General features: G+C 37.6%; 1 protein-coding gene across 1 annotated transcript in view; it reads right to left on the minus strand.

The window, feature by feature from the left end:
• The window catches only part of FAM175B (family with sequence similarity 175, member B), a 17821-nt gene extending 476 nt beyond the window's left edge, over positions 1-17345 (minus strand). Inside the window, exons 1-8 of the mRNA XM_009695090.1 lie at positions 17261-17345; positions 14244-14280; positions 11599-11665; positions 8800-8990; positions 8133-8252; positions 7390-7474; positions 5199-5313; positions 1-295 (exon numbers count right to left, since the gene is read on the minus strand). The exon at positions 1-295 is cut by the window's left edge and continues 476 nt beyond it. Coding sequence (XP_009693392.1) covers positions 1-295; positions 5199-5313; positions 7390-7474; positions 8133-8252; positions 8800-8945 — 761 coding nt within the window. The 5' untranslated portion in view covers positions 8946-8990; positions 11599-11665; positions 14244-14280; positions 17261-17345. The remainder of the gene's footprint in view (positions 296-5198; positions 5314-7389; positions 7475-8132; positions 8253-8799; positions 8991-11598; positions 11666-14243; positions 14281-17260) is intronic.
• Positions 17346-17865: the final 520 nt, after the last annotated feature.

Raw genomic sequence — 17865 nt, forward strand, 5'->3', positions numbered from 1 at the left:
GGCATGGATGCTCCATTACCAGAATATTTCAATCCTGCATTTGTAGAAACATAACTGGAAGAACCTACTGCTTGAGGTCGAGGCATAAAAACATTGCTTTCTAGGAGACCGTGACCAACAGTACTTTCTTGATTGGTTGCATTGAAATCGGAATATGGAGGGGGAGGATCGGAGACATCTGAATCTTCAAGCGTGCAGCCTTCCACAGCAAATCCAGTGTAGGACATTCGTGGCATAAACATAGGTTCCAGGTTATCTGTTGGCATTTGCCTGCTTAAAATTGCTTGCTGCATTCCTATAAAGGCAAAGAACATTGGTGTACTTGATGCTTACTTTGCAATATGCTTTGCATAACCTAGCTGTAACATACCACACCCGCCCAGCCCTTAGCTGTTCTCTCTTCTTTCTTTCTGCTTATTACTAAATGTTCACCCCTGGCATTGCTTTCAAACTTCGGCACTGGATCTTTTCCTCTCAAGTCTCTGCTACTCATCTTCAGCAATTCTGATTTTTGTACCGATTACCATATAGGACACTATCCCTAACCATCATGTCAAATCTTGTTCATTACTACATCCTACTCTGAGCTTGACACAGAGTATCTTCCCTAAATTTAGAAGTGCATCCATGAAACTCATCAGTATTAGGACAACTTGATTATCCCAGTGATCCCATTTCAAAACCAAAATGTGTCAGAAAGCAAATAAATTAAGTGCAAGTGTGCTACATTTTTATGTACAGGTCATTTCCTCCAGTTTAAGCTCCCTAAAAACACAACTACAGCAAGTTTTCCATAACCTGTTGCTCTTTCCACCTCATCTTCTCTCTGCATTTCTCTGTTCCTTCTCACATCAAAAAGTAGCTATGCCAGGGCTCATCGTGCCTGCTCCTCTTCACCTATGTCTTAGTACTGAAAGGTTGACTCACTTTTGATTAGACCATAATCAGCTTCTACTGTTGATATTACAGCTTAAAATTATACATCTGTACTTTGCCTTACAACGCCCCTTCTGCTAGGGGACAACCTCATGAACATCAGCAAAGATGTCACCTTGTCTTCTTCCCTCAAATTATCATTTTAAAAATGTTCCCTCCCAATGTTTGTGATGAGTCCAGTGGGCTGCTGAGACGACCCGTGTATCATGCTCACCTTCTTGCTAGCCAAAACACCTGTACTCCCATGATATCTCATATTGAGATTGCTAACTAGCTAGCTGAGCAAGAATCACCTTTTGAACCTGTGTTTCTATATCCCTAGCAGAGTGATCCACAATCAGGGCTCTCACACTAGCGTAACACTGGTATGTTGCTCACTGTACCTGGAAAAGTAGGACACAATCACCAAAATCTGTTCGCTATGAAAAGCCATACATAATGGGTAAAACCACCACGTAAATAAAAGTCAAAATATGGAAATAATTGTACAGTTAGACAGTTGCTATAAATAATTTATCCTCCAAGGACAGAGTCTCTTTCCAATCCATGTGGTTTTAACAATCAAAGCAAGACCAAAAGCCACAGATATGTCTCGCCTTTAAGGACTTCACAGCATCTCCATGTTTCATAAGGAATAGACAACGATATAAGCACTATGAGGATTAAAAAAAAATAGCTGAAGAACTGGTTAAAGAACAATAACGATAGTTAACGGTCACAGTGGAAAGACACATCAAGATGAAGCTCCCACAGCCTTGCACTGGAACTACACTCGCATTAACAAAATAAATGATGGAATTTAATCAGCGCATGCTTATTTAAAGTTACAGACAGTACTATGCTAGTAATAGCTGCAAATATAAGAGAGTATCAGAACAGGAATTTGAAAGTGATCTTAAATGAGATGATTTGGAAAATAATTTAAGGAAGACATGCACAGGAGTAATGAACTGCACAAACTGCAAAATGAGGAACAGTTACATCCTGCGGAAAAGAAACACGGGTTTACTTTTGATTTATGTAAACTATAAATATCAACATGCATTAAGTGTGCTCAGCTGTTGAGAAACAGGTAAGTATTATTTCAGTATGTTCTGTAATGGTTAAGACTACAACTGGAATACTGTATCTAATTTTGAATATCACAGTTTAAGAAATAGGGAAAAACTGGAGAAACTAGGAAAAAAAAAAAAAGGACTCAAGGACTCATTAGAGGTCTAGACATCATGACCTAAGAGGAAAGACTGCAATAACTGGGATAATTAGAAAAGACTGAGGAAACAGCTTCAGTCCTCAAATGTACCTAAGAGGCTGCTGTGGAAAGGTAAGCAGAAGGTAGCTTAAATTAGAGTAGTATACATTAGACATGAGCAGAAACTTCCTTGCAGAAAGGTTTGTTAAGCACTGGGAGAGATTTAAGTTTTTGACTGGTTTCTAACTGGTTATTAACCTCCAAACATCTGTCAGAATTGACACTGGTGTATGTAAAGCTGCCTTGCAGTTAGCTAATGGACAAAATGGTATCAGCTCTACTTACTGTAACACCGTACTTCTGGAAAAAGCAAAAATCAAGGCTGAAGAGTTCCTTTAATCAAGTCAACGAGATATCTCTTCAGTAATAAAAAGAGCGTGTTCCCTCAAGTGGCTACATAACAGCGCTCCATTTTTGGTCCACAACACAAGAACTGCGGTGGGAGATTTCCTGGCACCTGGGAAGTGCACAGCACTCACTATACCCTAGAACATGCTACTACGTGTACAAAATTATTTCAGCGATCTGGCAAGTAAAGTCTCAGCTGACTTTTATGCTAGATTGTTAAAGTAGTAACCTGTTAACCAAAAATTTGTAAGAATAACAAGCTTTCACACAACACTACCAAAGGAATTTGAATCATATGTTCCCTTTTCCTCCAGCTCAGAGAATGATTAACTGGAACATTTAACTCACTAAAACCAGGGAAATTCTCCCGATATTGAGAAAGTGAGACAACAGAAGGCCAGCTTCAGTATTTAGCTACTCGCATCTAAAAATATTGCAGAGACACAAGCTGCATGTTTTCTTGTTTCAGCCCTCTCACATGATTATCTGCTCTGGCATAAATTGTCAGTCCAGCATTTGTATCTCACTGGTAGTATCTAGAGGCTAGCACCGACTGCTCTTCCTCCTCCTCCTCCTCCCCCATCCTCTGCCATATGGGCTGGGATCAGCTCCAGTCACACTAAATACCCATCTCTACTTCTCGCTAACTCGCGTAGTAGCAGTTCCCCGGCTGTTTCATCTACAGCCAAGCAGGAAACAGCAGCGACTCATGCCACTTCCATCTTTCAAATGGTCTGTGGCTGATGCTGGCTCTTTACCTTACCTTTGAGGTTCAGAGAAGGAAGAACCGGGGCTGACAGATCAAACTTTGCCCTAAAATGCTCATGTGATAACAGTACCTTGCTGCCTAGAGAAAATAAAAATATCTCGTCATAGCAGCAGAAGGGCCTGTTGCACAGTTTAGGGTGTTAACTCATCTAAGCCATCGTTCAGTCTCAGCCACAGCTTTAGATAACAAGATACACAAATAATAAAAACCATCTTGTAGCTGAAATTACAAAATGTGCTTATTTGCTTATCATATCAAAACATGGAAAAAAGAGGTAGTGTTTGCTGAAATATATAATTTGCTTACGAATTTTATTTTTTTTTTGATATTACTTCCCATTTGCCTATTCTCTTCTCCTACTCTCTATCTTCAGTCTTCCCTGACACTCACAAATTAAATTAGATCCAGCAACGTCTCCCTGGAAAGGTCCGGGCTCTTCACAAATCCTATCTACTGGTAACCAAAAGTCTCCTGAAGCCACATTCAATTTTTAGGAAGGAGGGACAGTGTGGCAGCCAGTCAAGTATGCTCACACAATAGGCCTCACTGATTCAGAAAATTATGGAGCAGCAAAAAAAAAGACAAACGTACGCTTATTGCTGGTTTTCCCTACCAGTCCTAAATATATACTATGAAAACTTGTACTATTAATACAGAATGCAGAACCAATCCTAATAAAAGCATGGATTTTTAATGGGACTTATTTGCACCACGGAAACTTAAACCAAATCAACTCAATACTAATATAGGTCTTCAAAACACAACAGAAGTAAAATTCCTGCATTCAGAGCTTCACTAGAAGACTGCCATGCTTGTATTGCCTTGAATAAATCAAAGAATTATCTGATTCAGCTTCCCCTAAAATGAATCCCCAACACACTGCAAGAACAACAATATTTCAGTAGCTTCATGGAATTAAAACTAATACAGACTGAAATTCGTATCAGTGATGATACTGTACTTGAAATAGGTAGGCAAATTCCAACAATATTCTGCATTTAAATAGTTTCTTTCACTTTCTAGCAGGTACTCCTGAAGATAGGAATGACTTCAAAATGGACTTTTGGGAAGATTTTGTTCAACACTGAAAAGTGGTATTTCAATGCTAGTCACGTTCACCACTAAGTCAGCAAATAACGTAAAAAATGCTGACTAAATTAGGAGTCACTAACTAGGAAGTGGGAGAGGAGGATAAAAACGTAGATGGTCTCCTCTAAATCAGTGGTGAAAAACCTGACACATCCACTAAAAGCTGCAAGGTCAAAAATCATCTAGACGACTCTTCAGATGATCTACAATGTTCATCACTTAAGTACTCATTTTTCTTCACCCAGTTTATCTGCTGTCCAGTAATATAACTCAACTCTAACTTAATCCGTGCTGGGCTTGTATTTGAGGATAGGGCTGGCGAGTGGGAAAGGGAATAAAGATTTCAAAAAACCATTAATAGCTACTGGCCTGCAAACACAGTTCCCTGTTTCTGTGTAACACTTCAAAACAAATCTCTCCAGTGTTTAGATTTGCTTTTCCCATTCCTGGCTTTGCTCCGCTTTTCCTTTCCTACAACTGATCTTTTCCTGTGTTATTTCCAGAATGGATTTTTCTCATCCTTTCCTTATAGCTTTGTCTCTCTCCTGTGTTTTAAGTTTGCTAACACTGGATGACTCCTACAAAAATACCTGCAGTGCAAATACATTCACAGTTCAGGTATCATCAATGTAAATCCATCATATACCCTTCCCAATGTGTTTTGGTTTGGGTTTTTTTTGTTGTTGGTTTTTTTTTTTTTTTTCCTTTAGCTACCAGGAATACTACTCAAAATAATTCCACAAAACGTTTTGTCCTTACAGCATCCACTTCTGAAACAAACAAAAAAATTAAAAGGCAACTTACTTATTTCTTGTTCTTTTTCATTTTTCTTTTGTGCGATTTGCCTTTTTAACTTGTTTACATCAGCTTGAAAAGATTCAACAACACGTTCACTTTTTTCTACATCTATACATACTGCCTGGGAGAAAAACAAAAGATATGCTAAGATTTTGCAAAAATACATGGAAGACTTTCATGACAACATTAATAAAGCTACTAGCAGACAAGAAGCCATGAAAAGCACAAAACTAAGAGCAGGAGTTAACTATATCAGAGCATAATATTCAACCTGAAGATAGTTTTCTTTACTAGCTGTTGCCAATTCCCAACTGCTGCATGATAGGAAAAGCATGTCCAAATAATTCATCATTACAGGAAGATTTCTAATAAGATCTAAAGTTAGCTCTTCCTACTTGGTAGAAGAGACTTGACTTTTTTTTGAAATACACTGTTGTTAGCACAATAATGATACTATAGCAGCATAATTTTTAAATGTAGCAACAAGGTGCATACTTTTTGTACTAGACCAAGTTCAAATTGGGGTATTAAACAGCTGACTCAAGAGACAACTGTCCCAAGCCAATCTCCTGACTGATACCTCTATTAAATAAACAAGACTCATGGATTTTTCAACAAGATTTCCCTATACTGGTTAGAAAATGAATGTGAAATTTTCATAGGACGATCTAAGTTAAAAACAGTTCTGGATAATATTGATTTATTTTTTAACCTAAATGTGTTATACTGGATATTGCTTACTTCTTCACAAATTAAGTATTGGTCATTATCGTTAAAGGCGATCAGTTTTGAAAAGTACACAAATCTAAAAGAACTGATGAGTCTTAAACAGTAAGTCACTAGCCATTTACTGTTTCTTCTCCAAAAGGTCACTATTAGTGATCTTACCTACAGAGCTGAAAAATATTAACTATGCTTTCAGTTCTATATCTAATTTTCAGAAGTTAATAAAAGTTTAAACCCTCCCCTCCCAACTAACTGGTGAATAATACAACTACATGCATCTCAGCTGCTTTACTAGAAAACTTATTTCCAGTCCTGTAACATTCTCTGTGAAACAGTCACTTTAAAGATAAAAGTTCCTCAAATTAGCTAACACCTAAGTTACTTTTAAGGTCTGTAAACAATGTACAGCAGCATGATTTACATGGTGAAATACAACAAAGTCATCATTTTAACAGGTAGGAAAACAACGCCTTGATGATGTTACATCTTCTATTTTTCCAGACGCTATTTCAAACAACAGCAAGTGCACAGAAGAATATATGCTCTCTTGGTAAAAACAGCGTTACAGAATAATACCATTAGCTAATGGGATAGATCTCTGAAAATAAATTTTCACATCTCCTGAAGTCGGCATGAAAGCTGTCTGCCTTCTCAATGCCAGCTGCCCATCTTACAAGTCAGGTTAGAAAGTAGCAGCTTCCACTGAGACATACTAGTTCTCCTGTGCAAGCAGGGTCAGGGGACTGTTGGAGCGATTACTGCCTTGTTCCCTGCTGTATGTGCCAACCAAAGCTAAGCTGGAGCACAGACACAAATCCCTCCAGGGCAGATGTAAGGGGAAAGCCTGGAAATAAACTGTGACTACAGCACAATTAGCAGATGTGTGTGCTCCCGAGGCAGCACAGCTATGCTGCTTTTCATATAGGACAAGCTGTGAATTGACAAGCTTACATTTAGTAGATTTGACACTCAAGGCACTTTCAGATGCTTTGCCACATTTGGAGCAGGATTCACTCATGCTCTACACAAAACATTCACAAGTTTTAACTAACAGATGGAGCTCTTTGCTGCATTCTACATACCAAGAGCCAGGAGTCATTTTTAAACTCACACAGGCAAGCCTTTAAACCTGTGCAAATCCCTACAGCCTTCAGTAAGGCTTTTCTTCAACACATACTCTTAAAAATAGCTAACATCTCCCAGAAATCACTAAGCATTAAATCATTCTTACTTGCAAAAGAGAAAGAATTGATGATATTTGTATCATCCACTTCTCCAGCAGCCACTGCAAATGCACGCATTAAATAGAAACTGACACATTTCATTATTAAACTCAGACTTATTTTCCTCCAGTTCAGGATAAATTGTTTACCACCTCTAAAAATCTCCATTTCCTCCACTCCTGGTTTAACCAAAGGACAAACAAAAGATGCCACAAACATACTGATGAATATTAAGTAAAGGAAGTTACCTGTACTTTTTCCTGAAGTGCATTATAAACCTGATAGATAGCCCTGATGTCCTTCATCACTCCATCTTTGTCAAAAAAATCAGTACTAAAAAAAAAAAAGGCAGAAATCATTAGAGAAGACAAGTTTCTAGTTCATGCAGTCTTCGAATTGCTGTTAAGCAGTCTATCACTATTTCTAAAATGTACTTTATCTTATATTGCTAAAAACATACCATACTCTCAAGAGCGAAAATTTGGACTGCAGCATATTCAATACCAAAATTCCTTCTGGAACAATAAAGTCCCATTTGAAGGAGATTAAACTTGTGCAGAAATCTTTAAGCTTGTATAATTTCATTGTTGACAGTCAGAAGAGCTACTTTGCATTTAATTAAAATTACTTAAGAAAAACTACAAGACTTCAACACTTCCAAGTCACAGTCCAGGTTTTAAATCAAGCTTGTACACAGAATTCCTTGGGGGGGGGTGGGGGGAGGGTGGAAATCAAGTAAGAAACTTCCAGTCAGAAGGCCCACAGCACCAACTGGCCACACCAACCCTGCTTTTCTGATTAGTGTACCAAGTCCCCTTTGTTCTTCTAAAAGATTCAATTCTAAGCAGGAAAAAAGTTCACTAGGAACTGACCATTCTCCTCCAGAACTAGTTTTTTTCCTCCTTGAAATGCATACTCGTAGTATTCTTCGGAAGGTACAGAACATAGAGCTCGATGACTGTACTTCATTTGCAAAGGAAAAAATCCTTACCCGTGTTCCTTAATAACTTTGGCATAATTCTGAGAAGTATTTGGCACTGAAGAAACTTTGTATTCCTGTTGACTAGTGTTGCCTAGATTAGGAATAGTAAGTGACACCCTTTGATTATACCTGTAGGAAAAGACTTCTTAATTCACACTGAAAAGATTATTTACAATAGCTTTGATATTATCCCATCTCTCTGATGATCACAACTCATCTAATTTTAAAGCTTCTGCATTAGGTCTATTACAAAAGCTGCTAAATATTATAAGCTGTGTTCAAAATAAGCACATGATCAAAAACTCCCTTGAGATGGACCTAACTCCACACCTCTTAGAACATTTAATTAAACCACAGATACAAGAAGGCTGAAGCTACATTCAGGTCTATTATAAGAAACATGGTGCTGACATCTGATTTCTCTTAAAGTATTTTTTTTGTTGTCTTAAGATTTAAGGACTGAAAAGAACTTTCGCTCACCTCAAAATTTATAAATTAAAGTTACTTGCACAGAAAAAAAAAAGCTGTCATCGCTAACAACTGTACACCAAGACATCATTTGACAAACACAAAGCCTTCTCTATGTGTAATTGTACAAACCTCAAAATAGTTTAAAGAATAGCAATAAGCAGCAGAACAAAAAAAGAGGATTGGTTCATACACAGAGATTGCTTACCTTCGGTTTGGTCTAAAAAGCACATATTCTAAAGCATGTGTTGAGTTATTTGCAGTGGAAATGAAGCTGAAGAGAAGGAAGACAAGATCAGGCACTCCAAGAATGTGTGTCAGCTGTTTATGAATGATGTGCTCTCTATATGACATTTGCTGCTGAGTGTTTCTCCTAAATCTGTACCATCCAATAACGTTCTGCAATCAAAGTACATCAGAAAAAAAAAAACAAAGTATTAACTGAGATACAGATTTACCTTCTGATAATAAAGTTGCTAAAATTGTGGTGTCACGTGAATTAGCCAATAGCTTTATTACAACAACATGGGACTGAATTACCGGAGGCTTGCACCTATTAAACAACCCGCAACAAGTGACATCCTGTTACAACACAACTATTAATTGCTCAACCTCATTGTGCTACAAACACCTGTGTGTCCTCAGTGGCATTCAAGATCCCACTTCCAACATACTTCAATTGTTTAATTTTAGCAACAAACTTTGGAGCATCTTCAAATTATTAGACTCGAGCTGTTTTCAAACACAGCAGATGTGTGTTTTCTTTAGGCTAAATATTTCAACTGCCTATTCACTTGTATTGATTCATAAGACACTTCAGCGCTTCACAAACATATTTGCAAATTCATGTCTGTTCATGAGACATATGGGACTAATCTGCTGTGTACAACAATAAAATTAGCTCGTCTATTGGATTGTGAAAGATTCGTATGCACATCAGATAAGACCCATTCTAATTCAATGATTATTTTGAATACAACATGCATTAAACTCCTTTACTTCAAGTAAACTAACATTTAATTTAAGAGATTAATGAAAAAAGACACATCGTTAACTATTTAGTTTAGGAAGAGTCCCAGGAATAGGCACTATCATGTAGTGATGCATTAAGACTGCATATATATATTCAGTGGAATACAGTAGATGCTACTATGACTCTTATGTTAAATAAAAAAATTGGAAGCATTGTTTTTAACTTTTTATAGCAAATCTGTACAATTACTTAGTCTGAATGTAATAAAATGTGCTTAGTTTGCTAACAAAAGAGAATACAAGACTGTCTTGGTTCCCAGACAGCGGTATTTCTTTCTTTTTTGACTTTATGACAATTAATGTCATCAAATCTGTGGTGCTTTAGTCACATGACACTCAGAAGTTTTAATTTCTCCAGCTTTGCCTGCTTTCTCACCACAGATAATGCATCTAGCCAGAGTCTCCCTGCAAGGTAGGCCCTAACAAAATAAAATTCAACCGAAAACTAGCAGGAGGCAGACATTTTTTAATTATGTTTTTTCCTTGTCTCCTGAAGAGGAACTTAATATGCACTGTAAAGTTCTAGAGTTACAGGGTTACAGAATTCAGGACCTGAGACTGGAAACTCACTCCAGCAGCAGCATAAAGATGTACATGTCTGTATGTACAAATATACACACAAAGCACCTATGTACTCAGCATAAATACAGTAGCATGAGCAGAGGAGTTTATTCTGAGAACATCTGCTGGGAGAGACAGACAAGAAAAAAGTATTATAATCATCAGTGTGGCAAAAGTTGCACAGATTTAGGACTTGCTTCCCTAAAGATCCCCTCTCAGTGTAAGCCTTGTCTGTAAGCAAAAGTCCACAGTTCAGGTGGGTAAGGTGAACAGAAAGTAAAGACTGTAAATTCAATTAGCGATTGAGTAACTGTCATCACACGCTTTGCAAAATGATGATCAATTCACACAGTAGGCATTCTTACTCAGAGTAGTGAAAGTTACACTTGAGTCACCTGTAGAGGACAGAAACCCCAAAAGCCCAGGAGGCCATGCCTTGACAGTTAGCCCTGCTACCACTGAAATGCAACCAGCAGTGCTACAAGCAGCTGGGACAACATTGGTTTGCTGCTGCTTTGTAAAAATAAGTCAAATAAGAAAAAAGGTCTTGTTTTAACCACCCCTACCTTATACAGGCTGTGGCACTAACCAGACCTCGTGAGCCAAATTCCTGTACCAGTGATGCTTTCCTGCTAGGTCTAACAAGGTCCACAGTTGCCACAAACTGAACCATACAACTCAGTCATCCGTCTTTTTGCCAGAGCAAGCTGACTGGTGGATTCACTTCACCACATAAGGAACTACACCTTCAGCTCTGCCCTTTGATGTATCAGTTCATGAGAACTTCTGAATCAATTATTCGACAATTAGAAAGACAGCGCACTACAAGTATGGAATGAGATGAAACACTGGAAAAAAAGTTTGACTCTTCTCCGAATAACTACTAACATTTAGTCTTCTTAATACTAGCTGTGCTACTAACAACGCATGCATGATGTAAAGCTATGACAACATCTGACACAACTGATAGAACAGTTTTTCCAGTTTAAAACTGACAGTGCAAAAACTGCAGTTACAAGGGTGTATCATTACAACTCTTTTAAATGAACTCTTCAGAACAGATTTTCAGATCAGCTACATTTTTGTTGGTTTCAGCAGCAGACTATACAATTGTTACGCTACATGTTTAGCTCAGAAATTTCAGTGGGTTAACATTAGCCCTTTACTTTAGGAGGCCTAAACTTAAATCCTTTGCATTTCTTCAGGTAATTTAGACCTTGCCCCCAATTTAACCTCAGTACCACAAATCCACCAACTTCTGTACAAGATAAGCTGTAGGTCAAAACAAACCATCAGATTTATGAACAATAATAATTCTTCTAGTTACCTACCTTTGTTTGTTTGTTTTCCAAAACTGCTCTTTCTAATTATAGGCTCTAATGACTAGAACAGGAGGAAAAGATAGAAAACTTACTTTTCTTCGGTCTTTAAGAATCCTGTCCAAACTCTCCTCATTAACCTTGCCTGCATAGTCATAAAAGCTTGAACCAAAAAGGGAGAGAGAAAGGTAGGTACACAGTTTACACACACACATTATGCATAAAGTAAATAATTTATACTTTGAGTGTTCTTTGAATAGACGGCATTCTATACATTACAAAGCAACTTCTATAGCTTTACCTTTATCCACACAGGTCAGCATTCACACCACTTACATAGGATATCCAACTCGGGTGCCGTACAAAGCACAGTTGGAAGCCTAGGTTTGACTGCACAGCTAATAGACAGAGGCAGCTGCTTACAGAGGAAGGTGCAGAGCATTTACGTTAGATGCATAAAACTAGCTGGTGCAAAAACTCTAACCACTTTTAAACCACTAGTAATGAAATCCAAGATGCCTGTAATTATTAGTTTTAAAATGCTTTCATTGCACACATTAGTTTGATGCCTAGTATTTCACTGGCAGCCCCTACAACAAGGGGTATGTACATAAATGGACTGTGTAATTTTATTTTGACCAGCATTCTGTAAAACCCTGCTCTGATAATAAGAGGTCTACCTGCCAAAGAAAAGAAAGCAGGGCCATTTTACATGCAACTACAAATCAATTTCTTGAGCTCCAGTCCTGCAATTAGACTCACATGATTGGACCCTTGAAGCCAAAACAGTTATACTGAGGTCAGCAACAATTCAAAGTATCATGGTTTTCCATGTGGCTTCTGCTTACAGAACTGAGGCCCAAACTCTGACATGTTGTTATTTTGAGGACACAACAGATTTAAGAATTTATAAATCTATCTGTGCAGACAGGTTTATAAATTCAAGTAGATCACACTTCATGATAAAAAGGAAAAACATTTGAAAATAGATTCCTCCTTGACTTACCTGCCAAGTCCTTAGTCTCTTTCAAGAGCTGATATCACTAACACCTAAAGCAGCGCAGGAAAACACTGTTTTAGAGGTCTATGATCTCAACTCTTGTGTAGGGGGGTAAAAAAAAAAAACACAACAGAAAATCCTGAGCTCAGTACTTGGCTGGTAAATAAGGGCGGAAATTAAATTTGTTTCAAGATGCAAGTTACTGCGAGTATTACGACTATAACTAATTACCAATTTGAAATACTACATAATATTTGCATAATCTTTTCAATTCATGTTCACAATACTTATACATTCTTGTAAGTAGTGGATATCCAATTCTTTCTCTTTCTATGCTTTATAAGAATAATCTTCTTATGGGATGAACAACTAGTACATAACGAAACACCTTCATTTAAAAACTGCACAGACAGAGAAATCAGTCCTTTTAAAATCCTTGCTTCTTATTCAGTTCCCACGTGTTGGTAAAAGCACTGGAACCAAGCCTGTTATACTCAACACCAGCAGTGCCAGCTTACACAAATACAGAACAAATGAGCGATAGGCCTCCTCAGACTGGCTACACTGAAGTCAGAAAGATAAGGCCAAATGCCCCAAAAATCAGCATCTGCTACAACTAACGCAACAGAGAAACCAACAGCACACGCTGGTACTGATAAAAGCTATATGAGTTGTGAGAGTTTCCCCCTGTGCTCTGAAGTAAATAAATTCATTGGTTTTCTTGTGCAGAAAGCATGCAGTGAAATACAGGCTTCCTCCTTCTCCTCCATCAGCTCAGTTACTAACAACCAATTTCTTGACTGGGGAGAAGCAGTAAACGTGATCGGTTTCGATATGCGCTGCACAAAGCGTCACTAGAAACCAGAGTCTACTAGACACTGGCATATTATCTTGATGCGTAGACTCTCTAGCATTTAAATCACTGGGTTAAGAGTACCCTCTCTGTAATTATCAGACAGCAAATGATAGACTGCAGCTTTTCTCTCTAATGTAACCACTGTCAATCATAGTACTGCCTCTTCTTAATTGGTTGGAAATCTCTAAATAAAGGCAAGAGGAGATTAATTGGGAATTCCTTCTAAATCACTGTCTAGAAATTCTTTTTAGAAGCCATCACTGTATAACAAGTGAAGACTATAGAGAAAAGTTACATGTAAATAGATGGAAGCTGCTAAATAAAATACATTAGACCTATATTTAATTTAAATTCTGGAGTACAGGAGATCAGAAGGCAAAAATAACTAGCAAGCTGAAAGTTTCAGAATAATTAGTTGGTGCAAGTCAGTACAACTAACTACAAAACAACTTGTTAACCCAGCAAGTTACTAAGGTTAAGGCACACAAGTGTTCTGTGACTCACCAAGCTCAAGCAGATCTAACCGAAGACCGCAACAATTTAAATTGGTTTTGACATTCATCCTAATTATGACAGTGATATGACTTGATCCAACTGCTATCCTACCTCCACTAACTACACGAGGTAGAAATTCAAAGAGAGAGAGAAATAAGCCTGTGCTAGCTACCTCGGCACCCTTTCTAACCTAATGTAAGTGCTACTAAACCCATAAACTCATACTTTCATTGTCATGGTTGGTGCCATTTACATGTATTTCTGTAATCTCGTCAGAGGAGCAAACAATGCAAACATTGATAAGCACATCTGAAATGCTAATGCATTTCAGTAAGCTACCTATTTTTATATTCTGCAGCCAACACAGGAAGACAACAGAAAATGCTTACCTAAAGAGTTTTGAACAAGGCTCATGGTTATGGATTTCTGCAACAACAAACAAAAAAAGAAACATATGTCCAACTGCTCAAGGTAAAGAGAAATTACAGTGGCATATCTTGCATGAACTTTCCACATCACAGCTACTGAGCAAATACACATTTGTGTCAGACCACACACTGCCCTTAATGTCTCAACAACACTTGATGACACAGCACCATACCTGGAAAACTAGCTTCTTTTTCTAATCTGCTATGTTACAGAGGAAAATATTTTAACAATGAGCAAGATACACAATTGCTCACATACACACAGATATATCTGAGCCTCAAATACACACTTTTGGTACTATTTTATAGCTGTAACATCCTCACAAAGGCATTTATGATTTTTTTTTTCTTTTTGATACACCTTCCCACAACAGTTTACTTGCATTCATACACACTGCTTATTACAGCAGCAATGAATAAAAAAAGGGTATATATACGTTGGGGTATTTAAAGAGGCAAGGTAAATAGAATCTATGATGAGAAAAGGGGTTAAACACCACTCCAAAACAGTTAGCTGCAATTTATAATTCTGTCATATGAAGTATTAAAAAGTCACAGCAGCATTTTTTTTTTTTCATTGAAAAGGTGGTAATAAATGCTAAGATGCTTATTTAAGCAGCAAAAGTTGTAACATGTCAGTAATCTCAGAGAAGAGCAAGAAAAGAGCAAAAATCTGATCCACATTACCTCTCTAACAACAAGCACGACTTACTTTTGCAGTGTTTAGTAGTTTTTAAAGTTCTCCTTTACTCCAACTTTTCACCAAATACAGCTTCTCATTTATTCATATTATTATACCTTGATCACACAACTTTTGTCTGAAACTGTTTTTGCTCAGACTGAATAGCACTTACGTAGCAATAATATTTCAAGTTCCTATATTAGGGCCCCGCTGGAGTGTTTAGCAACAACTTTGTTTAGACTCTTCCTTCCTGGAGAGTGACTCACCACCTGCTGTTCTGAGAGTCACAGCCTGCTCATGACTGCAATCTCAGCAGAGTCAGAATCAGATCACAATTCCCAAGAACAACAGACTACACACATGAGCATCTCAGCATATTTAGCTGCTATCAAAACAAGGCCCTGAACATCCATGGCAGGCATACTGCCTGAGAAACCATACATTTTCACCAGCAAGAACTCCTCATGATGCTGCTGTTAGAGTTACTGACTTCATATGGAATTGTTTAAAAGTGTATCAACTCCATATTTTCACACTGGCAGACAGGAATCTGTGGAAATGATCTGCTAAACAAAGCCATTAAGTGTAATTATTCCTGCTTAGACCAACTGCTTCCAGCAAATACATTGACTACAACAACTGAGAATACATTCTTCTTCTCGGGTTATTATGCTGCTACACGGACCCTGTCTTTTGAAAAACAGGAACCTACAGGCCTACTGCTTAGAATGCATGAAGCAGCCATCATTCTAAATTTAAGTTTCACACATTGACTTATATATAGTACATATACTATATATTCACAGATACATGCTCCACCTCCACCACTAGGCTTTGAGACAGCAGACACGCAAGAATGTTAAAACTCATCTGTGACAACAGTGCCACAAAACCGTCAATCTCAGTTCATGAGTTGAACTGGGAGTTCAAGAGTTAATATCAATGAATAAACACTCAAGTAAAAATTTGATAAACAAAAAAAATATCCAGAAGATCTTCAGGGGCAGGTAATTTCCCTTTTCAGAAAGTAACTGTAACCAAGAATGTGACAAAAGAGTTAACAAAAAAGGGAATGATTTTTAACACCACAAACACTTGGTTTATGACACCACGCTGAGGCTGCAGTTGGTGACATTACTGTATTACATTGTCAACAACTAAGATCAGTTACCACTGAATAGTAATGTCTAGTTTTGGCTGAACAGACATAGCTATCAGCTGCCTCCCTTTATACAGTACTTTGATAGTGATTATATACACACACAAAAAATCCTATGCCTTTATTTTTTCCTGATTTAGCTCAATTTAATTAATTGTAATTAATTGACACTTTACACAGTCAATTTATCACCCATGTTCCCTTAGAAACAACTGGAACAGGAAACTACTTCACCTTCTGGATTCTTGTATATACAACCATCACTACTTTAAGGTGGCAAGTATCTCCAATATAACATAAACAGATCATTAGTTCTGTACCAGAATAACATTTGAGAGTCAATTGCAAGACGGTTGTGTGTTAGCTAAGCTTTATGCAGACCCTGCTATGTTATCTGGAATCAGATCAGCAAAGCCAGGTACATACACATTTGGGTTTTAAAGAAGGGTTAGATGTATCTATTACTCGATGTTAAAGTACATAAACAAAAAAGGCGTTTTCTATTTTCTAAACCATAAAGCTAAAACATGCAACGCTTCTCACTCATGTATAAAAATATCTACTTCAACCAACAACACTTAACAGCAAGATCTTAGATCTTCTTTCACTTTTCACAACAACAAATCAGGTGTATAGTCCTTGTGTTTATCAGTAAATTGTTTGGCAAATATTCCTTCACAAATCTTGCTGTGACAGTTTATGATGTCATCAACTACCAGCTGTCCATTCAAACCCTCTACTGGGAATTTGCCCCCTTTCAGTATTAGTAAATCAAGCAATGCATCGATTTTATTTTGAGCACATGCTTGTATTTAGGCAACCATATCAAGCAGGAAACTCCCTGCAGGACCGAAAGCCAAATAAATAATTTCTCCATCATGAAATGCAGATAAATGTCTTCAAAGAACGATATTTCTCCACAAAAGGAGATGCATAAAAACCCCGTATCTAGCAAGGACTGTTTCCCTTCCTCACATCTCAACCAAGAACACACAAATACTGTAGCAAATGCGATTCTGAGACTGGAACATCTTGCACTGGTCTCACAAGTGAAGTAATTCTTACTGAACTGTTGTACTGAAAACTGAAAAACTGAACAGTGCTTCTTTCAGAATTTCTCAAAGTTCTATTACTTACCGATCACTTGTAGGAATTCAGTGTTGCTGATCTGTGAATCACTAATGCTAAAGGTCTCTTCTTGTCTCACCTCTCCTAGCAGAAATCCTTCCTACAATTTTAAAGAAAGAAAAAAAAGGACTAAAAATACAAAAACTCCACCAGATACAGTCATTGACTATAACTTTCTTAGCATTAAATGGAAGAATTAAAACAAAGATTTAGTTTGAAATACATATCCGAGCTGCAGTAGGTATAACCTGTCCTTAGGTCTACCGAGACTGATTTTCTGATTTACCAACATCCTTTCACAACACTATAGGAACAGGTTGTCCAAAAATAATATTCTACAGAAGACTGCTGTAGGTAACACACAACTTATACAAGGCAAACACACATTACATAAAGGAGTGCTCTGCCTCCAGTCCCAGCTGCGCAGGCACAGGGTGGATGAGGAGGAGGCCTGAGCATGGTGCAAAGCACCACTGCTGCTCTGTTCCTTCAAAGCTAACGGGAAGTGGAGTTTTCATCTGCAGAGGCTTAGTCAAATTCACATACGGAGATTAGGGTGGACTTTGAACAATACCAGGGATCATAAAACTCAAAAGTAAATTAAAGTCATCTTT

The sequence above is a fragment of the Cariama cristata genome, unplaced genomic scaffold (genome assembly GCF_000690535.1).
Source record: "Cariama cristata isolate BGI_N322 unplaced genomic scaffold, ASM69053v1 scaffold9342, whole genome shotgun sequence".
Classification (NCBI taxonomy): domain Eukaryota; kingdom Metazoa; phylum Chordata; class Aves; order Cariamiformes; family Cariamidae; genus Cariama; species Cariama cristata.